This window comes from Lissotriton vulgaris, chromosome 6 (genome assembly GCF_964263255.1).
Source record: "Lissotriton vulgaris chromosome 6, aLisVul1.2, whole genome shotgun sequence".
NCBI lineage: Eukaryota > Metazoa > Chordata > Amphibia > Caudata > Salamandridae > Lissotriton > Lissotriton vulgaris.
In genome coordinates, this window is record NC_141694.1 from 1,274,802,982 (window position 1) to 1,274,830,590 (window position 27,609).

Below are 27,609 nucleotides of genomic sequence, written 5' to 3' on the forward strand. Positions count from 1 at the left end.
CTGAAAAGGCTCCCAGAAATGTGATCCTGTCACCCCGATCGCGTTCCTTGCACCAGTTACTTGTGATTGGAGACTGTTAAACCTCTATGCATTGACCAGTGATCTGTGAAACTTGGGGGTCTTGCTTTACTAAGGAACAAACTCTTCAGATGTAGGTTTCAACAGTCTGGTGCAAATTCTTTGTTTGCACAGCCAAGTCGGATCGGTCTTTTTGTTTTAGCAGTCCTCAGCTTAAAAACGTCTCACTCAATAACTTCTGGAAACTATTGGCCATCTTGCTATGGCAAATGCAGCTTCAATTACTTGCAACTACTGTGATGTGACCTTTTTTGGGTAGACATGAGTTTTACGAAAGGCTACAACATGATATAACATTCTTGTCTATATAATCGACAGTATCAACATTGAGACAAAACCTTGATGTCTTAACCACCCCCGGTATGGCCAAGACACATCGCATAAGCTTCCATCTCGGTTCTATGGTGTGACCTAGGCAACATGTTGGTAGTAATCATAAGCAATAAATAATGAGCAACTAAATAAATAAATAAATAAATAATAATAAACTGACCCAACTCCTCGATGGCAGTATTTTCTTTTGAACTGGAAAACGCTTTGAACAACCTTTTCCACAAGTTTGAAGGGTTGGTTTATTTGGGGTTCAACCAAAGGGGTGAAATGAATTACTCCCACGTCCACCTTTAAAAAAGAAGCCATCAGAGGTTAACAATCACAACATCCAGAAGCAATGAACAGCTTTAACAAGACCACAATGGTCTAAAATCTAAACCAACATCTTCCACTGTTAACTGGTAGACCCCCACCTCTCTTCCCTGCAGTAATAACATACAGTAATTTTTCCTCAAACTAATGAAGACATTATCTGGGAGAGAATATAAACACAAGACCATATTCACAAAGGAAAATTTGGTTGCAAACGTACATTTACGACCACATTTAAACCCTCCAGGAATTCACAACAGGAAAATCTCTACACTTGTATATCCCGCTACAGGGGAGGGAAATAGGCCTTTCAGGGCATGTTTCACCTAGAAAGTCTGAGAACTTCCAAAAATGTGTATGTTTGTTGGCATTCCCAAACTCGGATGAATCCCTTTTCTGCCCTGCAAAGGCCTGAAAACGTTCTCTAGGGCAGGACTTTTGTGAATCCCTTTCCAGAGTGGGAAGTATCTGTGAGAAGTTGGCCTGATATGTAGTGCTCACTATTCTAGTGATCACTGTGTATCATTCCAAACAACCCTTATTGATGATTGGTTGTAAGTCAACCTTATAGACCATCTATCCTAGTAGCATGGACAAGAGCAGTCTTTAGGCTAAACTCTAGAGGGCGTGTTAAGCCAGCTGTTATACCATCACATATACCCCTTGAACACCAAGTGAAAGGACACCACACAAGTTGTTATGAAAATAAAAGGATATTTATTTATAACAAGTCTACCCTGATCTCTTTATGAGTCAGGGAGCTAAGCACACAACAAAACTTTTAAGAAAATACTTTAAGTTGCACAATTTACACAAATGCCCGAGGGGCACGAAAAACCATATACTACAAAAGTGGAATGCGAAATACTAGCAGGTAAGTAACTCGATCCAGAGGCTTTAGGATCGCTAGGACTACACTACTGAACCTTCAGGTTAGGAGCAGGAGGCCTAGGGAGATCGGGTGCAGAGTGTGCACTCTCACGCGGGATGCGGGACAAAGTCTATGGATACTAGTATTCGTAAAGTTACAGTTATCGGACGAATCCGACTAGATAGGCTGAAAACGAAAAAGGATCTGGACACTTAGATAGTGAACCTACTTTGGAGCACCGAAATGCTCAGGTTACCTAGCCCAGGGGCTGCGGCTGCATAGGGTTCAAAAGACGTCGGGAATCCTCGTTACAGTCTATGGAGCCTGAAAGAAGAAGTTGCTGGCAGGCGACCAGTGATGAAGTTCGATGTGATCCAAGCCTGGATCGGTGATGGAGACGACCTGAAAGCAGAGGGGACTCAGTTCTTAATCACTAGCCAGTGATTAGGTGGGCACCATGATGGCACCGGATGAAGTCACCTCGACCAGGTGAGTGGACGATGCTGGACTCTGCTGTCTCTCGGTCCAGGAGGCGTTGTCGGCGACCAGGATGGAGGTGCAAGCTGTCCCACGAAGGTGTCTGCTGTCGGCGCTGCTGAAACCAGGATTGGAGCAACAAGCCTTGGCAAAGGCAAGCCCACGCAGTGGAGTCAAGATGGCGTCTGGAGGGGACCAGGAGGGTCCGGGGTGCTCCTCTTCTGGAGGGGAGCAAGGGCCAGTCTAGGGCAACCAGACCAGCGGTGTAAGCGTCGTGGTTCGTCGTCAGGAGGGCTACAAGCCAGCAGGCAAGTGGCCGGACAACGCGGTGAGCAGCAAAGAGCAGAAGGGCCCCACGCAGATCTCGTGGATGCTGGGGGGCTGGACTTCGGTGCTGGAGCTGCTCAGGGTTAGGGCTTCTCAAACCCCAAAGCACTCACTCGAGGATCCCTCGGCGGTCGTGCTGGATAAGCGTCGTGCAGTTTTGAAGATGGCCGGTCCCTTCAGGTCTCGTCACACCCACGAATCTCAGCTGAGCTGATGATGCAGGTAGAGGTCAGAGATGCCAGGGAATCCGGGTCTCGTCGAGCTGGGCAGTCTTGATCCGGAGGATGGACGTGCAGCAAACCGCAAGCGCTTAGATGGTGCCCGCTGATGCAGGGTGGCTACTCCTTATCCACAAGGGAGAGTCTTCAGAAGTAGTCAAGAGTCCTTTAGTGGAAAGTAGTCAAGATTCAGAATTATCTAATTTGGGAAGGGGGCCCGCTCCTACCTTTATACTAAAGAAAGGGGCTGGCACGCGACTAGGTCCTGCCCATGGGTGGGACCAGGAAGGGGGTGGTTACACCCCTCTCCCTTGTCCGGACTTTCCCCAGCTCAGGGGCTGGTGTGCCCCTGGAACTGGTTCAAGCCGGCATATGCACAGTGAGCACCGGGGTGCCACTTGCAGTCACCTTCCTCTCAGCCCTGCCTACCTGGGATACACAAAACCCTGTCTGGGATGGTGCTAGCACCGCCCCTGACAGGAAACCCTTTGTCCAAGCTCTCCTCGCTGGAAGGACTCCCAGCAGCAGGAGGTCAGACTTGTGTCTGTGGTGGCAGCATCCATTTTGTGATGCTGAGGCTCGAGTTAGCTTTAACCGGGGTTCTCAGTTACATACATGTCGTGTCCCTCTAGAAGGGTGGAATGCTAACCCCGTCGCCAGAATTGGCGAGGGGTTAGTATTCCAATTCGTATGACACCTAACCCGACATGTTTTGATAAAGCGATACCAGAGTTGGCAAATAACCGCGACGATTATAATGCACTTAAGAGTATATGGTACGCGTTATCATGGAACAGCTATTAGGACTTGGTTCCGCAAGCTGCAAACGGGCTCAGCTCATGCCAGAGCACCATCTCACATAATTCCAAGCACTCTGCCTTCAGGATTGTTAAGGCCTGCCATAGGAGTGACTGATAGGAATACATGTGTCCATTTTAGGGTTAGATATAGGTATACTATATCTAAAGCAAAGGGTGTTTACACCACCTTGCCCCAGCTGTCGTGCAGCCAGTTGTGTCAGATTTGGATGGCCAGCCAGGGGTGGCATAATACATGCTGCAGCCCCTGGTAGGCCCTGGGTACACCTATGCCCTGGGTACCTAAGGTACACTGTACAGGGACTGATAAGGTGACTCAGTATCCAATTAGATATGTACTAAGGTACATGGAATCCATTTTACAGAGAGAGCAGTGGGCCTGGGGCCCTGAATAGCAGGGTCCCAGGTCAACTAAGTCGAAAAACCAGCAAAACACCAGGCAAAAAGTTGGGGGCAACCATAGGATATCCACCTTCCTACAGTATCATTCCTAGATTTCCTGAGGGAGTAGGGAACACAAATTTATGGTATGTTATGCTTTGGTGCCCCGTTTTGTTCGGTAACGTCAAGGCTAGCACATGAGTACTGCACCACAGACAGTAGTGCGTTGTCTATTTCAATAGGATCTACAGTAGTGTATGTTTATGGTGTTGCTTCATGAGCTTAGCTGGATGTCTTTACCATTTGGGGCCCATGCCATTCAAAGGTGGGCCTTCAGCTTGAGGTGTGTTTATTGTGGTTTGTTGATAGGGGCCACAAAGTCCTTCGAAACCAATCCAGCAGTGGACTCTTGTCTTTCGAGAGGTATATTGTATGAAGAGCAGAAGGCTGTTGTGAGGCCCTACTACAGCGTGCTCAGTCATCTAAGTGTGTTAGATTACTGTGAATTGTACTGATTAGTGTATTGTGCTGGAGGTTGTGGTTGTTGGTTAAAATGATGTGGTTGCGAGCTCTGTATACCCAACATTAGGGATATATATGAGCTGTGCTGGATAGTATTAAATCCAAGATGTATAGTGGGTACGTAGAAACACGCTTATTCTTCAGTCCATAAGTACGTACTCCAACTTCCCTGCCCAGCAGCAACTGCCACCCTTAGAATTCCCTGAGAATCTCCCTCTCCACAAAGTGCTACATTCCATGTTCTGTCACCAACCTAGGAGATGCAAATGCAACAGATATAAACAATAGAGAAGAGGAGTAAAAGCAGTACAGTGATTTCCGTATGTTACATGAGAAGCCAATAGAAGCGTTTGTCAATTTCATACGAGACAATGAGAAGGCATTGTAGAGAAGGTCAGCAGAAATAATTACATAAGTCAGATCAGCAAAATTCATTGGCTATGACAGCTCCCATGGATAGCTCTTATGGTTGGATGGTAGTCCACTTCTCGTGTGAAAGGAAAGAAGAGTGGAGGGGAAAGTGTAGATAAGAGAAAGGGATAGTAGCATGAGAAGCAGCTGACAGGGTAAGAGGGAAGGCGGAGTTAAGGGCGGGGGGGGGGGGGGGGGGTTGTTCAGAGATATCCCAAGCAGTTAATTGTGGGAAGAGGGTTGTTAGATGGAATTTAGATTGGTACCTTTATTGGAGGTTGTGGTAGTCGTAGTCTTTATAAAACCATCTAAGGGTAGCTAAAGCAGTCTAGATTCTTTGTGGTTGAAGTTTTGGTTGAGGATAGTGTTGCCCGAGCTTCTGAGGAAGTGTGGTAAGAGATAGATTTGACGTTTTTCCAATTTCAAAGAATTGTTTTGACTCCTAGTGTGAGTAGTAAGTCGAATAGTAGGAGTTCTGTTTTGTTAAGTGATGGGGCATAGGGAAGAATCCAGGGGCCTAAGCATAAGAGGAATGGGTCCAGAGTAACTTACAGTGGAAGATATTGTTTATGGTTAATATCTTCCCAGTAAGAACAGAGCGTAGGGAAAACAAATAGCATATGTTTGAGGCCAGTAGACACAGTTTGCCTGGGGTCAAGAAGGATCTATGTAAAAACACAGTATTTACACTATGAGCTGACGGTGGAGCTTTTGAGCTTGGCTGCATGTTTCCATATTTAGGACCACTTTTTCATTGGCTGAGTGTAACCTTCTCTAAGGAAAGAGCCAGACCATTTCTTTTGAGGCTTTTGTATGGGTTCGGGAGTGTGTTCCTGATGCATTTGATAGATTTTAGAGACGTGATGGTCTTGAGGTGCGAGTCACGCTAGTTTCCTTAGAATGCTTGGATTTTGTGGGTCCAGGAAGGATTGGTGACGGTTAACTGCAACTCTGAGTTTGAGAAAATTGTAAAATTCCTAATTGGGGATGTCAAAAGAGGTTTTAGGAGTGAAAAGGGAATAGCTTTGGCTTTATCAATCACATCTTTAATATATATGATATTGTGTGATGACCAGGTGTGCCAGTGGACGGTCTTACAGTCACATTTTATTAATGGATTGTGCCAATGCGAGGCATAGGAGGAGAGCTTGAATTTGACAGTACGTTTGCTGTCCAGATGTTTCACTGCCAGTATCATGTCTGATTATATCTGCAGAGTGTAAGGGCTTGAAGTGTTTCAATGAGATGGCAGCTTGGGGGGGGGGTGAACAGGGAGAATAGACAGGGAGAATAGACTTCTCTGTCTGTCCGGATGAGCAGGTGGAGCAAAGGATTTGGGTGAAACCAATGTATAGATTGTTTGAGTATGAATGCCATTTGAAGTTTGCTGAGGTTGGGGAGACCGACTATGCCTTTGACCAATTATAGGAGCTTGGTAGAGATTCTGGGTTCTTTTACCGCACCAAACAAATTGGATAATAGCCTTGCTGAAGAGTTAAAAAAAGCGGAAAGTTGTAGAAAGAACATGCTTATTATAAAATTTACCTGCAGTACTATTAGCATTTTGGTGCATTCTCATCTGCCCCACCAGGTCATGTGCTTGGGCAACCATGTCAAGTGGCGGCTGCTCTCAATGTCAAGTGGTCGGGCAGCGTTGGAGAAAACCCCCCAAAAAGCATTAAGAAAATAATGAAAAAAATATAAAAGAGTACTTACCTGCCCATGCCAGCTGCCGCTTGCTCTTCTGCTTTTGTTCCGATTTCTGACTGCAGTCCACGGGCTGGAGCTCACTGCGCAGACTTCTAGATGCCAATCCTGATGCTGTTCTCATGCTGGGAATACTATTACCCAGCATAAGAAAAGCGCTGGGATTGGCTGAGCGGCATGGGTTGGCACTCAGACAGGGCCGGGGAGCCTATATCTGTTCTCTACCTGGCTGTGCAACACAACTCAGGTTGGAGAAATGCTAAGGGTGCATGTCAGTTTGGCCGTACTAAGCCAGCCAGCCAAACCGAAATGTGCACTTATGGTGCTCACCATTCCTCCTCCCTTCTGCTGTCCATCAGGATGGCCCGCCCCACCCTAGCACTCGTTTGGCTCTGGCTCAGTGAAAAATAAAATGATAATAACATTGTTTTATTGTAATTTTTTTCAGATTTGCTTTTGTTGGCTATCAGCAGTGAGGAGTCACTCCTCCACCACAATGGAGGAGCCGCCGCTGACCATGGTTCAATGAGGTCCTGTATTTTCTTGTAGCGATTTACAGAGTTGTAGGCCCAAGTGCTTAATGTGATGGTTTTGCCATTTGAGGTTACCATTGTTGAGGATTAAAGGAGTACATAGCGTGTTGAGAGGGAAGCCCTTTGTTTTTTATTTGTTTAATGTGTAACCCAAGGCTTTAGCATGGGCATTAATCAGGTTTAGAATTTCAGGTATGGCTGCTTCCGCATCTTCCGGGAAGATGAGGACATCATCAGTATGCCTTCAATGATGGATTTGTGTCATAATTCAGTTACGAGGGGTTCTGTGGCTAAGAGAAAGAGCAGCGCGAAGAGGGGACTTCCTTGCCTTGTGGCTTGGGATAGTTTGAACCTCTCAGGAAGGGAATCGTTTACCCTGACTCTGGCTGATGGGTTATCAGATAGTACGAATACCATCCGTTCAAAGGAGGGTCCTAGGTTGAATTTATGGATTACTGATCTCAGAAAAGGCCAAGACACCTTGTCAAAAGCCTTTTCCGCGGCTAAGACCATAGCCAACGCCGGGGAGTGTAGAAGAGAGCCTTTTTCTAGGACATGCGGAAGTTGATTTTATCAGAGGCAAGTCTCCTTTTTATAAAGCAAGTTCGGAAGGGATATTTTAGTGATGGGAGTAGTGTTTCCAATTCTGTAGCTAGGATTTTTGCAAATAATTCACAATCTACAGTAAGTAGAGATATCGGTCTAAAGGTTTTGGTGTCTAATGGGTCTTTATTCTCTTTGTGGATTGTTATTATAGACTCTGAACAGTTCAGGCCAGTTTTGCCTTTGGAGGCATGAAAGTCAAACAGGGCTTTTAGGTGTGCTTGAGTTGCGGCTGGATTGTTTTGTAAAAGTCTCCGTCAGTCCCAAGTGCTTTCTTTGTTTTAAGTGTTTTAATTTCAAGTCAAGTCAAGTCAAGTCAAGTCAGAAATTTATATAGCGCGCTACATACCCAGAGGGTCTCAAGGCGCTTGAGGAGGGGAAGGGAGTTACTTGTCGAATATCCAGGTTTTAAGTTGCTTTCTGAATGCTAGGTGGTTCTGTGTGAGACGTAGGTGGGTGGGGAGAGAGTTCCAGGTTTTAGCTGCGAGGTAGGAGAAGGATCTGCCTCCCATGGTGGATTTATTGATGCGAGGAATGGTAGCAAGGGCTTGGTTGGAAGATCGAAGCTGGCGAGGGGGGGTGTAGAAGGAAAGTCGTGTGTTGAGGCATTCGGGTCCAAGTTCGTAGAGTGCTTTGTGTGCGTGGGTTAGGAGTCGGAAAGTAATCCTCTTATTGACGGGGAGCCAGTGGAGGTTTTTCAGGTGGCTAGAGATATGGTCTTTGCGTGGGATGTCTAGTATGAGTCTGGCTGATGCGTTCTGGATGCGTTGGAGCTTTTTCTGGAGTTTTGCGGTGATACCGGCGTATAGGGTGTTTCCGTAGTCCAGGCGACTTGTAACCAGTGCATGGGTGACTGTCTTTCTGGTTTCGGTGGGGATCCAGCGAAATGTTTTTTTGAGCATGCGGAGGATGTTGAAGCATGAAGATGAGACTGCGTTGACTTGTCTGTTCATCGAGAGAGAGGAGTCCAGGATGACGCCCAGGTTTCGTGCGTGGTCCATCGGGATGGGTGCTTTTCCAAGGGCCTCTGGCCACCAAGAGTCGTCCCAAGCGGAGGGGGAGGTGCCTAAGATAAGGACTTCTGTTTTGTCTGAGTTCAGTTTCAGACGGCTGTGCTTCATCCACTCTGCTACTTCTTTCATGCCTTCGTGTAGGTTGGTTTTGGCGGTGTTGGGGTCTTTGGTGAGTGATAGGATCAGTTGGGTGTCGTCTGCATAGGAAATGATGTTGAGGTTGTGTTGGCGAGCAATTGTTGCGAGGGGGCTCATGTATACGTTGAAGAGGGTGGGACTGAGTGAGGAACCTTGGGGTACGCCGCAGATGACTTCAGTGGCCTCGGACTTGAATGGTGGGAGGCGGACTCTCTGGGTTCTTCCGGTGAGGAATGAGGTGATCCATTCCAGTGCTTTTCCTTGGATCCCGATGTTATTGAGGCGCTGTAGGAGAGTGCTATGGCAGACTGTGTCGAAGGCTGCGGAGAGGTCGAGGAGGATGAGGGCGACTGTGTCTCCGTTGTCTAGTAGAGTTCGAATGTCGTCTGTTGCTGCGATGAGAGCGGTCTCCGTGCTGTGTTTGGCTCGGAAGCCGGATTGTGAGGAGTCGAGGGATTTGTTGGTTTCGAGGAATGCGGCTAGCTGGTTGTTGACCGCTTTTTCGATGACTTTGGCCGGGAATGGAAGGAGTGAGATAGGGCGGTAGTTTTTGAGTTTGGTGGGGTCAGCTGTGGGTTTCTTCAGGAGGGCGCTGAGTTCGGCATGTTTCCAGCTTTCCGGGAAGGTTGCGGAGTTGAGGGAGCAGTTGATGACGTCTCGGAGGTGTGGTGCTATGATGGAGTCTGCTTTGTTGAAAATGTGGTGAGGACATGGGTCTGTGGGGGATCCTGAGTGGATGGAGTTCATCAGGCGGATGGTGTCCTCGGTGGAGATTGGGTTCCAGTTGTTAAGGATGTTCGAGGAGGGTGCAGGTACGGCAGAAGATTGGGTGGGATAGTTTCCGGGTTGGATGCCGAAGCTGTTGTGGATGTCTGCAATTTTGTTGTGGAAGAATGAGGCTAGGGAGTCGCAGAGGGCTTGCGAGGGGGTGATGTCGTTGGAGTTGGCTGAGGGGTTGGTGAATTCTTTGACGATGTTGAATAGTTCCTTGCTGTTGTGGGCGTTGTTGTCTAGTCGTTCTTTGAATGCGGCTTTCTTGGCAGTCCGGATCAGTTGGTGGTGTATGCGGGTGGCGTTTTTGAAGGCGTCCCTGGTGCTGGTGTTTGGGTCTTTTTTCCAGGCCTTCTCCAGGGAGCGGCAGTTTCTTCGATTTCTTAAGATCATCATTGAACCAGGAGGCGTTTTTGCTGCCAAGTTTGATTTGACGTTTTTTCGGCGGTGCTAGGATGTCAGCGCTGTTGGATAGCCATTGGGTGAGGTTAAATGCTGCTTGGTCGGGGTTTGAGGAGTGGGTAGGTGGGTTTTGAAGAAGCGAAGAGGAGATCTGGTTGATGGTGATTTTGTTCCAGTTTCTTCGTAGAGTAGGTTGAGGTCGGTTGTGAGTGGTGGTTTTATTGTAGAAAAAGTGTACGCAGCTGTGATCCGTCCACTGGAGGGTAGTGGTGTGACTGAAGGAGACATGTTTGCTGGAGGTGAAGATGGGGTCGAGTGTGTGACCTGCGATGTGGGTGGGCGTAGAGACAAGTTGTTTGAGTCCGAGGTTCGCAAGGTTGTCCCGAAGGGAGGTGGTGTTGCTGTCGTTGCTCTTTTCCAGGTGAAAGTTGAGGTCTCCCAGTAGGATGTATTCCTCGGAGGGTAGGGCGTGTGGGGTGATGAAGTCGGTGATAACGTCGCAGAATTTAGCACGGGGTCCTGGAGGCCTGTAGAGGAGAGTGCCTCTGAGTGTGGTCTTGGGGTCGGTGTGGATCTGGAAGTGAAGGTGTTCGGCGCTAGCTAGGTTGACGTCTGAGCTGGTTGAGATGCGGATGGAGTTCTTGTGGACGATAGCGATGCCTCCTCCTGTTTGGTCGATGCGATCCTTACGGATGATCTTGTATCCTTCCGGGATGGCAATGGTGATGTCAGGGGCTGATGAGGCGTTCATCCATGTTTCTGTCAGGAAGGCGACGTCGGGAGAGATGGTGTCTAGTAGATTCCAAAGTTCGATGGCGTGTCTGTGGACTGAGCGGGTGTTGAGCAGGATGCATTTTAGGTGGTTGGTGTCGGGTCTCTGCTTGGTGTCGGAGGATGAGGAGTTGGTTTTGGTGCCGGCGAATTTGCAGGAGTAGCATGAGAAGGGTCCATGGGTGTGTCCAGGAGCGGCTTGGACGCAGTTGGGGGAGCGGCCGGGGTTAAGGGCTAGGAGGGTAGAGGCATCGTAAGTAATGCGGGAGGGCTGGGCATTGCGAGGACCAGGGGCTCTGGCGCTGGGCGCGGGCTTGGCGCGGACGGGCGTAGACGGGCTTACCTTTGGTGCACTTTCGGCGCGGCCGTAGCGCGTGGACGCTGCACGTGGGGGCATTGGCCATAAATGGATGGTGGAGGGGGCGGAGCGTGGGAGGGGCAGCAGCTGGGAGGCGGTAGCAGGGAGGAGGGGCGGGCCAGGGAACAAGTCAACAAGATGGAAGGTCAAAGGGAGAGTAAGGCAGGGGCAGCAGATGCACCACGGCACCGGGGGCACAAATCAGTTCCCAGCGTGATCTACAATTAAATAAATAAATCCCAGCGCGAGTCCAAATAATTATTTAAATCCCAGCGCGACTCAAAATAAATAATTATATCACAGCGCGAGTCGAAATAAATAATTAATTCACAGCGCGAGTCAAGTTAAATACATGAACAACAGCGCGAGGTGAATTAAATAAATTAAAGCAGTTACAATGGATGGGTGCCAATCTGGATTGTAAAGTTCTGTGCAGTATGGTGAAAAGCAACTGGCTATGTTTTCGTCTAAGTTTCTGTTTTCCCTGATTTGCTCTTGATTGCAATAATCGAGGAGTTCTGGCTTTTCACCTTTAGGCAGTTGGCTAGGAATTCACGGCTTTCTTGAATTTGCAAAGCTTTTTTGCTTTGTTGGTGTTCAACCATAAGTGAGCTCTCTTGCGTATTAGTTTATTGTATTGGTATTTTAGGGTTTTCAGTTTGTTGATCGTTTCGATGGAGTGTTTGGAGACTAGGAGGCACTGGAGCTGTTTTGCTCTAGTTTCTATTTCCTCAAGTTTATTGTTGGCTGTCTTGTTTTTGTTGGTCATGATACTGGTCATTCTGCCCCTGCTTGTTGTTTCATGTCTTCCCAGAGAGTCTCCGGAGAGATCACTGGAGAGACATTCTCTTGAAAGTAGTTAACGATCGCATGTTTCTTCTCTGCTGGTAGGATCATTTAGTAGCGTCTCATTGAGACGCCACTGTCTATCTGGATTTTGGGTGTTGGTGAATGTGATGTCTAATGAAATACAGGTGTTGTCTGAGATAATGATGAGTTCAATACTGAGACTGGAGCAGGAAGGAGTTACTTTCTGATCAGTCAGGATGTAATCGATCCTTGAGTGGGAATTATGTGAGTAGGAGTAGCAAGTGAACTCCCCACCTGTTGGGCTGAATGACCTCCATATATCTGTTAGATTCTGTGCTGTGCATTCGTTTTTCATTAGTATGTGGAATTTCCCTGATCTGAGCTTGGAAGGGGGTAGCCTATCCAACAATAGGTCCATTGGAAGGTTCTCTTCCTAATAGTATGTTAGAGCCATTTTGAATGTTTTATTTAGGTTAACCCAGAGTGAGGAGCATTCGGCGGTGGGCGCATATATGTTCATGATAAATAGTTCCCAATTATGTTTGGCTATTTGTGAGATGACCCATATGCCTTCTGTGTCATGTATATTCTTCGTGACTTTAATGCCCGCGGATCAGGCAAAGACAATGATAACTCAGTTTGTCTAATCAGAGTCGGGGGAGCATGCCAGTTTCGAGTACCAGTTCTTTAAGAGATTGCAGGCAATATCCTTACCTATTCTGGTCTCCTAAAGTAAGAGAATATCCCCTTTGAGTTAATGATTTTCCTTCTTCTGAAAGGGTGGTTCAGTTCCTTCATGTTTAACGATAGAATCTTAAGAGTGTTACTAGGCATAATATGTGCTTTGGGGGTCTTAGTGAAGTTTGAGGGGGTCAGTGGGGCAAGAGGCTTATTTTAAGGTAGCTGGATGACATTTTGGACCTAAGGCTGTGTGAACATGGCCGATTAGGCTTGGGATATCCCTGGAAGGGAAGGAGGAGGGTAGGGGAGAAAGAAAGGCAGTCATAGGAAAGTGAGAAAAGCATTGAAAGAAGATAATAAATAGAAATCACAATTTCCAATCCCAAGACAGAAAGCGGTAGCCACAGATCCACCCTGTGAGAACTACAAGAAGGGGGGGTAGTATGGGGGTGTTGCAGCCGTGCGGGGGGAAGGAGGGTCTTGTGGGTGACTGAGTGGTAGGCAGTTGTTCAGTTGACATTTGTTAGCAAATATTTGGAGTAGCTTGGGTGTCCTTCGGGTTATTGGTTTGATAGAGAGCTTGCGCATAAGTGGACATTGTATAACTGAAGTTAAGCAAACATTTTAAAAGTCCAAGACGTACAACTAGGGTGACAGCAACAAAGCTCAATTAAGGCACCTTTATACTGAGAATCGCTAATTTGAGAATGCATTAGAGAACTGATTGACTAAGGAGTCGATATTTGTGGGTATAGACACTCTGCAGTCGCAGATGCATCAACAATAACATATTATGTAAAGCATGCGGTTACAAAGTCCCCATTAGAAGTTTGGTACAATTACACTTTCATAAGTCTGCTACTGGGAGTAGATATGGTGACTATGACATGTTTGGCGTAGTAGAGCTAATGTAATAAACATGGAAAACATCTTTAAACCTTAGAGAATTCAAAGACATTTGTATAATTTGAACATTTATTAGTTACCATCGCTTTAATCCTCTTAAGATGTGACTTATGTGTTGTGAAATAGAGAATGCGTCAGAGGTTAATATAGGTTCCAGTTTCGTCTAGTCATGTCTTCGATAAAGAGCAGCAATTGTATTATCCCTGCTTTCACTGGGAGGGCAAGTCTGTGCAAGGTTGTGTGTACATGGTAGTGCACATGTACCATTGTCAGTGTATGTATAGCGTATGGTATTGGTGTAGGTGAGCGTGTACAGTTGAGAGTAGAAGTAAAGTATGGATGTGGGAATGGGGAGGTGTGAGTGTGGCGCCATGGGCACCATTTTATCCCCAGCTGGACCTGCTGAGAGTTCGGGAATCAGGTGGTAATCACTGTAAATGGAGTGCTTTGGGTACTTTGAGGGTTGATTTGCTCTCAGGGGACCGTCCAGAATGCTTATCTGCCTTGCTTAATGGTAGCTAGCGATGGATTAAGGGATCTGGCTGCCAGAGCTTACACTTCAGGCGGCCATCTTATCCGGGCTCGAAGCCACGCCCCAAGCACGGCAACTTTTATGTACCAGTTGCGCCCGCACTGCCCTATACATTTAAGTGCAGCTATGGGAAGTATGCAGTGTGTATGTGTGTTTGTTTTTTTAGTCTGTGTGCTGTTGCAGAAATCTGAGTATATCAAAGTATACATAACATAGCTGTGTTGGATTGGTGTACAATGTATTAAGAGTTATTAAAAGCACTACTCAATCATCAGCCTAAAGACACTCATCCCTATGGGACATCAGGAAGGTGCATCTATTACAGATATATTAAGGGGGCTATTCAGAGTTTGTTAGATGTGGAATATTTGCCAAAAATTTATAGATTTCTAAGGGTGGCCCGTCTGTCCTCTTTAGAGTGCATACTCAGGTACAGAGTCCATAGGGGACAATGCGGCATCAGAAAATGTTTGGCATATGTCCTGCATCTAGAGCACTAAATGGGCCGGTACTGTCTGGTACCAGCACTTCTTTCATTTGAAAGGAAGAGTACCTGCCCTTCTCAGCACAGCTTTAATAGATTTAATGGGAGAGTACTTGCACTTCATAGGAGCAAACAGGTACTCTGGATATTGAATACCAGCACTTCTATATTTCCATTTAAAGCACTACCAGCATCTGCCAATGTCTGAATACACCCCCTAAAACGGAAGAGTTGTTTCAGGACTTTATAGGATATCAATGACCTTTAATACTGTGCAGCCACATTTCCAAATAGTCTGTAATATTTATGTCCATCAATGATGTCAACTGCTACCCTAGCTTTCTCTTTGTTAACTCAGGCACTACCTTAGCAATGTCTCAACAAAATTTTGTTCTGCTGTTCCTTGAATAGTAGAATGCAGAGTCAAGGTGTGGCTGTGTCCAGCTAGGCCCACCATGCGTCTATAGTTGGAAATCCATTTGTTGGATTTTAATGCCCTCACACACCCTTTCAGGTGTCATGCTTCATCATATGGGCTGCTCCTCGTTGGGTCAGCAGTGCAATACCCAACGGTATTGCACTGCTGACCCAAGAGAGGGCACTTTAAAAGGGGGCACTTTATCGGAGATATTTTATCCAACAGCCGTATGGTGAAGTGTGGGTATGGGGGCAGAAACGTGTAGATGTGTAAGCGTGATTTTAAAAGGTAGGACTGGGATCGAACAATTTTATTTTGGGGTCTCCTGTCCTAATTAAAAGCAGTGAACACAGCACTCTTCTGAGAGTAATGTCTTGAGGTAGAGTGTCGGTGTTTATTCATCAGGGGTCAACATGTTTCTCGCGTTTTGAGTTGTTACTCGCGATTCTTCAGGACCAAAATTAAAAACTATCTACACTTGCTAACTCAGTTATTGCAAAAGACGACAGGTTTATCCTATTTGGCGTAAAAATGGTACCTGTAGTTGCCTGGATCTGCCTAGGTAAGTAATATGTCCAGGCTTCAACAGTACCCGGTGGTCAAAACGCAGGGCGTTGCTCCTATGTTAGCTGGATTTTAGTGTCCAAGTTGGTGAACTGGACCTACCCCACGCACCGGGTCCGGAAGGTAGGTCTCCTTAGGATTATGGTCTCAGGGATTATGAAGGCAGCCGCAGGAGTAAGAGATGGACAAGGGAGTTAATACGGTCATATTTCCTGAGGTCAAAAGGCGAGTGATGTCATTTCTGCTCCACCCTCGCATTTTGGCACATTAACGGTCACGATTTACACTTTTACATGCAAGCTCTCTCTCTTTTCCTTCTGTGTCTATTTTGGTTTTCTTTAAGGACTGGCCTCCTATACCACCTTCTTACAAATTCCTTTTTTCCATGAGACTAGGCACCAGTTCCTTTGAAGTGGGCTAGAAGGGGCATATTAAGCTATATCTGAAAACATCCCAGGAAAGCGAACAAGTTGAAACGAATGTGTGACATGTTTGAAAATACACTACCAGAGTTTTCGCGTTGGTCAAGTCGAAGCTCTGCACATAGGGTGCTTTGGAAGGCGAGAGACATTGGCATAGGGTGATGGTTCAGTGAAAACAAGACCAGGAACATTCAATGGAGGATAACAGGAACAACACCTCACAGTGGTCTTAGTATTAAACTGCTTGCTGAAGCCACGAGTGGACTAGCCTGTTGGTGTATCCATGGGCCACTCGCCCCACAAATGGGCACCCTTGGCATAAAAGTAACTCAAATAGGCAATCCGGGTCCATGATATACTCGGGCACAAAAGCATCTTTGACACTTGATAGTCTTGGCATTTTATTCTGCCCTGGCACATTAGCAGGCCAAAACCACTCCCAGAACCTGGAATATGAATATTGCCTGAAACATGTTTAGCCATGGCACAGGAGCATGCTCCTGGTACAGGTCAACAAGATGGCTCAGTGAGTTAAGCACTCATTGCTGATATCTCTGAGCAACTTAGCAAGACAGACTTAATTTCTTCATCTTTCTGAGGTTGATAAACAAGTACCATCAAGATGGATTAATAGTAACATCTATGAATCACAATGACACTAAGAAGAATATGGTTGTGCAAGCACAGTTTAGAAATATTATATTTGAGCATCTTTGTGATACTGGAGTACCAGCAACTGTTTATGAGCAGCTGGGGCGCTCGAACATGAGCAGTCTTGGCATATGTGGGCAGCACTACTGGGACACAGTCACATTGATCCTACTATTGTAAGCAACATGAAACAAGCGTGCCGATTAGCTGAAGTATATTTTGAGCACCTACTATGGCATTTTATTTTCATGCATCCGAATTCTGTTTGATATATATTCACTGACACAATGAGCTGTGTCAGGCATCATAGATATTTCTTGATAACATTTTGGTAGCCTCGATTTATAATGTAATTTTTTCTGCTAGGGCAATTTTGTGTTGAATACGCACTGCTTCTCCTATGTTTGTCTGTACAATTTTCAGATGGGCACATACATTTATTTTTTCGACTGCGCATGTATTAATAATGATGGTGGGTTCTGACACAGATGGTGAAATGCTAGACTACTTAATGAGCTTTACTTCATAAATGCCTCTAAAACTAATGACTTTGTAACCAGCAAGTTTCTTAATATGGGTCTGGCTTCCATTCAGAGTGTGCCTTGGTTTAACTACTTAAGAGCAACATTCCCAAGAACTGGACTATAAACAAAGCTAACAGTGTAGTAAAGTTATCCCAATGGAAGGAGTACGTTCTATGAACTGGATGTATGACTTTACCATGCATCCTTTTGCTTCAATTATGCCTCGTTCATGCCCTTACCACGTAAAGTAAGTATAGCTAAGCTAAGTTTAACACACACATTCACACAGTATATATGTAATTTTAAACTCATTTTCTTTTCCTTTTATTCTGGAGGGGCTGATCTACCCCGAACCCCCCCCCCCCCACCTTTAAAAAAAAATATATATATATATATATATATATATATAAATGCATTTCTTTTCTTTATTGGGGGACATCCCAAACACCCTTTATCTTAAACCCCTACCTACCCCTAAGCCCTAAAAATACTCTTATCACCCTATAACCCTATACTCTTTACCACCCCTAATCCTAAACATTTCAATTGTATTAAAATGCATTTTTTGTTCTCATCTAGTGACTACAAGAATTCGTACTCCTTGCTTACAATTTACTTGAATATGACTCCCTCTTTTAGACTTTCATATTTACTTAGTATCAAATACAAAGTTCGAAAAAGAGTTGATGATTGTGTCCACGACAGAGATGCTATTTTGTATTTCAATAAACTATCGCCTTCCCAAATGAATAACTTTTTTCAAACCCCACTTCGGAGAAGTAAACATAGTAACTGCGATTAAATTCCTTGTGGAACATCAAATGGAAAAATGTTGGTGTTATTAAGCTAAGCTTGAGTAATGGCCATACTTCATGCTGAAAGATCTTAATTCCTCTTGGAGAAAAAATGATGGACCTCTCAAAAAATTTACAAGGGGAAATTATTATGTTGATGTTTTGTTGAAAGTTCTGAAGGTACGCTGTCCCACATGATAACTGAATGAAATCTAACACTTACATTTTCAATGGAGGTTTAGAAAGAAATTGCTGACATTTTCAGCTTAATTCAACTTCTGTCATATTACATGTTGAGCTGTAAATTAATGGTTTAGTAGGTTGTCACGAACATAGTGACCGTTTATTTTCATCTCGGTTGCTCTTATCTTTTATTTCTCATTAGAAAAAGAGAGAAATTATTAGTGAAGAATCAAACATGTTGATATGATCATGCCACCTACTGTGTAGTCTGATATCTTTTGTTTATGTAACTGGACTTGGTCATTACAAACTGCCCCCCTACTGTGTACGCTTATGGATTACAAAGATGAAGGCTTAATATCAAAATGTGGATACAGCAGACGTGTTTACACCATGTTCCTTTATCTTGCAGAAGCCTTGGTGTCTCCATACTCGGTTTTATTTTGACAATATCAGATGACATCAGTGGACAAATGATAGATAAACCACAGGATTTGACCATTGATCAGCAGAGGTCTTCAAGCTAGAATTATTGCCAGAGGTCATGCCGGATAGCAGAGCAAGCTAGTAAGAGAGTTCATTTCAGAAACTGTGCAGAAGGTGTCCTTCACCAAGAGCACACATGTTGTTCCTCTGCAGAACTCTAATAAAGAATAGCTGCAGCCAGCTGTCCAAAGGTTTGACGTGTGATCCTACCTAAGAAACTCGAAAGGCAGGCTTGCTATGTGATGCTTTTGCTAAGATTCAGCAGAGCGCATAGGAAAAGCTTTGGGGTTTTAAGATGTTAGACACTCGCTAACATTTTAGAAACATTCAATATTGTTTTAGCTGATCATAACATGTCAAGCTGCTTTTATTGTGGTGTCGGTGCATGTTTTATGCACTAGACTAGACAAATACATTTAAAATAAACATTTTAAGCTGCATGTCCCCGTTTCTTAGGGCTATCTTTGAGCGTGTTATTTACAAACAAAAGATAGTTTGGATTGTCACTGTGTCCTTGACTCATCTTACAGGATTGATAGTAAGGTGAAAACATGGTCCTTTAAGGGTTGCTCACCGGGTTCATGTTACGGCTGCAGTTCAACTGGCTTTCTAATTCAATATTGGTTTATTGAATTGAGTCCTTGCATCAGAGGGTTAGAAAACTGACCCCGACTGCTCTGTGCATCCCATCCCCCAAAATTTCATATCAATGTAACAGTATTACCAGTATGGAAGTTATTTGATTTTCTTCTTACTATATGTCTTACATCAATTATTAGTACTTGGAAGTAAAATTCTCTATTATTGGTTCATATCTTTTGGTGTTTGGGTATCTTTTGCAAGAGTAGTTACACCAGTTGGCATAGGAAAAATATTTTATAAACCACTAAATATACTGATGAACAAATTACATAAAATCAATAAAAAATGTAAATACGTTTATTCTGATTCCTTGTCTTAGCTATATTATAACTCTTACCCTGTAAGTGACATGCCAGTACCAGAGAAGTACTATAATATCCACTTATCCGGACTACATAAAAAAGAAGTGATCTGAGGAATATGGAAATGCCCCATTTCACCAACCCAACAACATCTAAACTTCCGTCACAAGAACTACACACACAGGTTAAAAATAAAATACTGCTACACCCAATATACAGCCATGAAGCAAAATCAGAGACCTTTATCTCTCAGTTGACATATTTTGTAACCTCCTCTGACATTCAATCCAAGTGCAGCATCTACACAAGCTACTGCAAAATGCACCTGAGCAAAGGCAATCCTGCCTCTGTGCATAGTTCCATATATAATCTACCAGACTTGTAGCAGTACTCCAGCTCTCCAACTCACATATAAGGGAACATAGTTGGACTAAAAAATGTATACACAAAGCAAAATGTCAGTTCTTTAAGTCTCAAATAGTGAACGACACTAACTGCCCACATGCTCTGTTCCATATTAACTAACAATGGGTTCAGCCAGGGGGCTGTGTGTCCAGTAAAGGCACAATGTCTTGCGGAGTTCCGCAGGGCTCTGCGCTGTATTCACTTCTCTTTAACATCTATCTCCAGCCACTGTGGTAGCCTTGGCACAAATGGACTGTTGAGTGTTTAATTACGCAGACGACACTCAACTGATCCTTCGGATCGACAGTTCCCTTCAAGCGAATGTTGTGTACAGAACATCCTTAGGTATACAGTGAACTGGATGACCGCCAATTCGCTTAAAGTAAACTCTGACAAAACAGAGGTACTAGCCTTCACCTCCGGAGGCAAACCCTGGTCTAATCTCTTCTGGCCGCAAGAGCTGTGTACTACACCCACACCAGTGTCTGTCGTGAAGAGCTTAGGCATTAAATTAGATGCTAAGCTTACACTGTTAAACCAAGTGACCACCGTGGTAGGGACCGGTGTGGGTCTTTTGAGGCAACTCAGGAAATTGGTACCCCTCTTATCATTCTCAACACTGCACACTGTGGTGACGGCACTGATTGTGTCGCGTTTGGACTATGGCAACGTATTATATATTTGGCTACCAGACAAGCTGTTATGTAAGCAGCAAGTAGTGATGAACAACGCAGCGAGATTAACTTTTAACCTCTGAAGACGTTCACATGCCACTCTACTACTGCCCTCCACTACTGCAGCAGCTTCACTGGCTCCTGGTTAAGCAGAGGGACACGTTTAAGGGCCTTTGCATTGCCCACTGTGCCACTGAAACCAAGTTGCATCTGGCTGATGAGCCCTGATATGGGTGAAACTGGTCCGGGTTTGCTTGTGTTCCGGTTCAGGGAGGACCTGGCCCAGCAGTTCGGGCTGGACTGTCCCCATTGGTGTACGGTCAAGATTGATTTGCATATCACTTGGTCCAAACTGAGGCAGTATGGTGTTCAAAATAATGATCGACTGAGATGTGGTCTTGAGTTATTACAAGTGCCTGAGATGAATTCAAGCATTTCATCGGTTATTTTTTTGTATACTTCAGTGTGTTATGTGGGATGGGTATGCCCAGACATGGGGACCGTGCACACTATGGCATTGGAACCAAGTTATACCTGGCAGATGAGCCCTAATGAAGGCAACATCGGTCCTAGGATGCTTGTTTTCGGGTCGAGGGAGGACCTGGCCTAGCAGTTCGGGCTAGACTATTCCAATTGGAGCAGGGTCAAGACTGATTTGCATATGGTTGGGTCCAAACTGAGGTGGTGAGGTCTGCAAAATAACGATGGACTAGGCTGCGGCCTGAGTAATTACCAATTGCTCAGATTAATTCAAGCACTCTTTCCATCACGTTTTTTGTATACTTCAGTATGTCACGACAAATGAGACTGGTATGCCAAGCATGGATCCAAACTATGGAGACATACAGCCCGATTCATCATTGTGAAGTTTTGCGAGTCTGAAATAGCGATTAATAAGGAATCGCTATTCCAGACTCGCAAAACGGGATTCATGTAGGAATAGCAATATTTTTTGCGATTCCTACAGGTTCCTTATTTGCGATTAGCTAATTGCTAATCGCAAATAAGGAATAACTCCCCATTCATTCCTATGGGCCTAAAGGCCATAGGAATGAATGGGGAGTTATTCCTTATTTACGATTAGCAATTAGCTAATCACAAATGAGATTGCGATTTCAAGGGTGCAGGGGTGTCCAAAGGACACCCTGTAACACCCCTGAAATGTAAATTCACACAGATGTTACACACACACACATGTCCAAAGGACATGTGTGTGTGTAACATGCAACTTAGAAAAATGCATTTAAATGCATTTTTCTAAGTTTTCGCTATTTACCACGAGATTTGACCTCATGGTAAATAGCGGTTCAAAATTGCGAATTCGCAATTCTTAAATGTTTCAAGAATAGCATTTAAGGAATCTCTAATAGAGATTCCTTAAATGCTATTCCTCGCAAATTTGCGAGTTCTTAAATAGCTAATTTTGCATTTGGGATGATGAATCCCAAATTCAATAATTGCACTTGCAAAGGGCCAGATTCTCAGAATCTGGCCCTTTGCAATCGCAATTTTATTTCATGAATCGGGCTGATTGTGTGCAAAATATTGATGGACTGGGATTCGGCGCCAAGTAATTGGCAGTGGCTGAGAATAATTCAAGCATTCAGGAGGATGTGGCCTATTGTCTAGAGAGGTCGATCCCAAAGCTGGGCAACCAGGTTCAAGTCTCGGCAAGGGTGCTCAACATCCTGTGAGTCTGGGCAAATCACTTAATTTCCCCGTGCCTAACAAAATAAATAAAAAACTGCACATCTGTAATGCAACCAGTGCGCATGGAAAGAGCTCTAATACCCTCGGGCCGACTTTGCACTATATTAAAATCCACATAAAAAACATCAGTTGTTGGCGTACTTGCTCGAGATAACTGTGACACTGCTTGCAGGTGGGGTTACATGTCTGCACAGTTACTTTTCAGAGCACATCCTTTTGATTGGCACATGCTTCTGAGAATTGTTATATTATGTGTTCCTTGCTCAAAAAGGCTGGGCACCTCTGTCCTGCTGGCACCGACTCACCACCAATGTGGGTAACATTCACAATGAGATGCCAATCTCACCAACTGACGGGATCCAAGCACTGTTTGCTACGCCTTTGTCTCGGTTTTGCCTTTCAGAACCCTTGCCAATAATGCACAAGGATACACATGCCCAGGATCACACAAGACATGAAAATGAAGACCCAAATGAAAACTCAGCTGCTGAGCTATCAAATGAAATATGAGAGCGGATTCTATCCACGATGATCAACACCTCGGAACACTTTTACAAAAGGACAAGCTCGAGGAACAGCAAATCACACTACTTTAAAAATAAAAGTAGTATAAATTAACTACTGAACAGCTTAACATCAAAGAACACATCAGAGGGGATTAAAATGAAGAAATAACCCATGTAGATGTTATGTTTCATCGCATTGCCGAATTAGTAGCACAGTTTTAAATAAATCCAAAAAACTGGCGACAGCAAAAGCTATCCAACAAATCTTAATTAAAATGCTGCAATTAAGACGAAAAGAACCACGGCTTCAGTTTTCCAAGCATGCACTAAGAATTGAAGTTACTTCAAACAGCAAAACAATATATGCCATTTGACTATTTGTTCGGCAGCCCAGACCAAAAACAAGCCTTGAGTACCTGGTTGAAAGAAGCATGTTGCCAGGACAACAAATATGGAAAAGCCTATTCACAGGAAGCACGACACGTCCTTTATTTCAAGAGCACACCTTGTCGTGCTACACACGTCAATGTCACGAGTCCCAGGAAACACACTGCTGGCCTTGGCGTGCACCATCAAGAGAAGAGCCTGCTATTCAATGCCCTCTGCAAGTGGCACCCATGGATTTCCATTAGCGCCCTCTGGTAGAGTTGCAGGATACATTTTTGTGTGTTTTGCAACTGAGACTGCCGATTCATAGAATGACCATTAAAAAATATATTGACCTACTTTAAATTTTAAGTGCTGTTTTATTCCAATAATGTACCAGCTACATTGATTTTAAATGACAAACCAGCATGAATTCGATGAATGGAAGAAGGTCATTGTTACTGCCACAAATGCACAAAAACCTGTTCCTTGTGATCTGCCGTACTGCTGTTGACTTTCATATTCTCATAAACCATTCGCCCTAAAAAGAAATGCTATTTAATAGTTGGTTACAGACGGAATAGAAGGTTGATGATCTGCTCTTAAAGTGGCTGCCTCTAAATTGATATAATATAAAAATCGCAATTGCAAAAGTGAAAAAGATAAGAAAAAAAGAATGCATCATAAACTAATAGATTACCTGTGCGCAAACTAAGCTATGGGCATAAGAAAATGACTAACACATTTTTTATCATAAACTCTCACAACCAATGAGAATTGCTACCAGCTAAAAAGCGCCTATGACCACTGATTTTCAATGCTAATTTGACCCTGGTCTCCAGGAGGTGGCACCCACTCAAGAAAAGTCAGATGCTTTACTTCTTTTTACCACTGTGGATTTCCATAACATTTGCATAAATGAAGCAGCTGCAGTACCATTTTCGTAGCTGCGATGGAGCTTCCCCTCAATCAGAATTCTGTTTAAGTCTAGCACCATATACGCACTTATACATCAAGTGCCTCAATTTTTTATTGTAGGCACCATGCTTATTTTTTGGCAGTTACTTAAATTCTCCTAAATGGCAAAAAATCCAAATCTGATTTATTTTTGCAGGCTTATTATTTTCATTCTAATTTTGGGCTTAAGGTATGTGCTTTGAGTCAATTTTGGCAAAAGTTGTGGGCCATAACTGACAGTATCAGGAATCAAGGAATACCGACACAAGGACTACTGTCAATACCTTATGGAGTCATTTAGATCTTGGTGGACGGTCTATCAGTCTTTCAGGCCCTGTCGGAAGGTTCACACGCATTATTTAGAGAGTCTGCCTTCCTGGATGCGATTTGTGCGCTATACAAATGTCCCTGACTTGACTTGACGTGGCAGGGGTCTAAGTGCTGTCAAGATTGCCACCACTGCCGATCTCCGCACAGCACTTCAAGTTTGCGAGCGGGCAACATTTTAAAGTGCTGACTCCGCAAACCTTATTTTGTATGAAGAAAAAAAGTCCTAAAAAGAGTGCGTTTGTTTTCTCTGTAAATTCCTTGACGCACAGTACGTTTTCTCCCTGTGCATGGGGGCCATTCTACATTTTCTGCAGTTAGTGATAGTTGCCCGCTCTCAATAGGGCAGAACAACCCTCACTCTGACCTGGCTGCCCTTGACAGACAGGCCATCAGGACAGAAGTGTTCAGGGTTATAGAGAAAATGTATGGATAGATAAAGAATAGCGTTCTACAGCCCACAAAGGCCATTATTACGAATCAGGCGGAGCTGAATTACCTTATAGAAGTCTGTTCTGCCTGATCACGGATGGCCTGCTGTTTCCTCAACCAGTTTTCCCAGGTGCAGGAACACTAGACCTAACTTTGCTAGTCGGGTAAAACAGCAACAGCTTTATTTGCAACAGTAGCCAAGCTTTGTCCCCAACTCCACCAACATTTTCTACTGCAAAGGAGGAGCATTCAATGCTCTCTGCCAGAACTAATTTGCCACTTCTCTCTCCAGCTTCGTACCCTCCTCCATCCACCTCTGCACATCCTAGAAGCCCCTGCAGACATTTACCACATGTGTAGAGCAGGTGGTAAATATGTGAGTCAAAAAATTTGGAATAGAAAAGACCATGGAGAATAGTGCCCAGAAATTCAGCAAACAGGCCCTCCATTTGTCACACAGCAACCTTCCTTCTTAGTTTTCCCATTACCATCCTCCTTCTGTTTCCTTTCTTTCTCGTTCACCCAATAACAAAAAAAATCTGCCATTTTGGCTTTGCCTTTTTTGTTCCTCACAGCCAAAGAATATTGTAAGTAAAAGCATAGGCAAATACAATTCAACGTGAACACTAAGGAACATGTAATCAACATAAACATCTATACACTACACATTTGTACAGGGAATGGGAAGTACTCAAATGACAATTTCAGTGTTTGCAAGTGTCCAAGAAATCCATGTGCCATAGTAAAAACTATTTAAGTGAAATAGTATCCTTATTTGTTTCTTTTCTAAACAGTAAATATTAATGGACTAAGTATACCAGCAGTGTAGTGCAGTAATTCCTAAACCATTTTGTCTAACAACCACACAACTTGTATTACTATTTAACCAGGGACGGATTCTCCATTAGGGCTCTGGGGCTGCGTCCCCCCTGATATTCCTACATAGTGCACAAATATTAAATTGGCCGATTTATTTAGAGATATGATCGTATATCTAAACAAATCGATGTAATTAAGTCTGGGCTGTCTGTCCCAGACTGCCTGCTCTACCTCGCTCTGATGCAGGAGAAGGAAGCCAGGCAGTAATTACCTTTCTGAGCTGTGACGCATGACGCAGGGATTACTGTTCTAAAGTCCTTCATAATATATCATTGCCTTGTATTCTATGGCAGTATTCTCTATAGGCCAGTGACACTTTTCGCGTCATGGTTTGGGGCGCTGGAGTCTCAGCCCCTGCGTGAGATCAGCTGTCTGTCATTCACAGGCATACTCATTCACCAAACCTAGCATGTGTGTTTTGGTGCCTTGTTCTTGGTAAAGGTAAGCGTTACAATAATGCTAATCTTCTGTTGTGAATATTGTGCTGAGACCCCTCGCCACATTAACCGCCCCCACTGTGACATCCCAGACTCTGGCTGCACATCGCTGGCCCCATCAGAAGTGGAGCTGCTGCATTTGTTCTCTGTGAAAGGGATCCAAAAGACCAGCAGGTCAGGGTTCTTGTTCCCTTGTGAAGTTGATCCCAAGGGCAAAGTAAGAGATATGTGCTGACAGTAGACAGTTATCTGCAGTATGACATTAAAACCGACCCTCTCTTCATACCCTTAACAACATTAATGCCAAAAACATGGATTTACAAACAATGAGTGTTAAATACGTTAAGGCAATGCATGTCAGCAATTTAGTTCATCTCATTTCAAGTTTTACTTAATCTTGCCTCTCTCAAGAGTTAGCTATTTAATCATGTTGTGTTTCTTTCTGTATTTTGTTCTGCATTTTTTTCCGTGCATACTTTGAGCTGTGCAGGTGTTTATGAGGGGCTTTGAGTGGGAGAGCTCTGACAGGGATGCTGAAGCCAAAGTAAAATACCTGTCAGTGGGCTCTCCTCTCTGCAGAGCACACAGAACAATGATCATGTATTCCAGTTCTGATTGCAATTTTGTGAAAATGTGTGTGTGCAGGGGGTGCAGAGATGGCAAAATATTTACAGGGCAAAAGTAAATACATTTATTAGATGTGAGTGAGTGCAGCGTATGTTTGGAAGTGGTGAAGTGAGAGAGATGCAAGGAAGTGCATTCGAGGAAGAGTGAAAAGAGGGTGCTGAAGAGGAAAGAGGTGGTTGAGAATGTGCAGATGGACGAGATGTGCAGAGAAAAAGCATATATATATATATATATATATATATATATATATATATATATATATATATATATATATATATATATATATATATATATATATATATATATATATATAATAAAGTGCACATAACTGAACGTCAAAACTCCTTTCACATGCCTATATACTGCTGAAACTTCAGAATTGAAACATTTTGAAGGTTAATTATTTATAACAAATCCTTGTTACTCATTTAGGTTAAACAGCTCACAACTACTGACAAAGCCAATCGTACTGACAGGATTGAGGTGTAGGTCAGTTTTTATGTTGTATATCTGGATGCAATTACATCTCAGAGAGAAACCAAAATACTGGTCAGGTGGCACACTATGGGAATCACGGAAATGTATTTTGCGTGTTCCCTTTGAGTTATTCATCCCACTTGACAAGGTAGCGCATTGCTGCAGTAGCGCTTCGCGCTTTTAGCGCTGATATTGCTTTTAAAAACTTCCTGATTATTCATTTGTTTTGTTTTTGGTTGGTATCCCCTGCTTTTAATCTTCCTCTTACCTGCATTATAATTGTGCCCTGCACCGCTACTTGAGCGGGTCCGGTTCCTGGGGTGGGAGTCCATTTCCGGCGCCATCTTGGAGTGGTGTGGGGTCGGTTCA

At 44.1% G+C, this 27,609-nt stretch overlaps 1 protein-coding gene across 1 annotated transcript in view; it reads right to left on the bottom strand.

The window, feature by feature from the left end:
• TFB1M (transcription factor B1, mitochondrial) overlaps positions 1-27,609 on the bottom strand; it is a 500,646-nt gene that overhangs the window by 19,082 nt on the left and 453,955 nt on the right. The window contains exon 8 of the mRNA XM_086927399.1: positions 572-699. Within this exon, the coding sequence (XP_086783525.1) occupies positions 572-699 (128 nt within the window). The remainder of the gene's footprint in view (positions 1-571; positions 700-27,609) is intronic.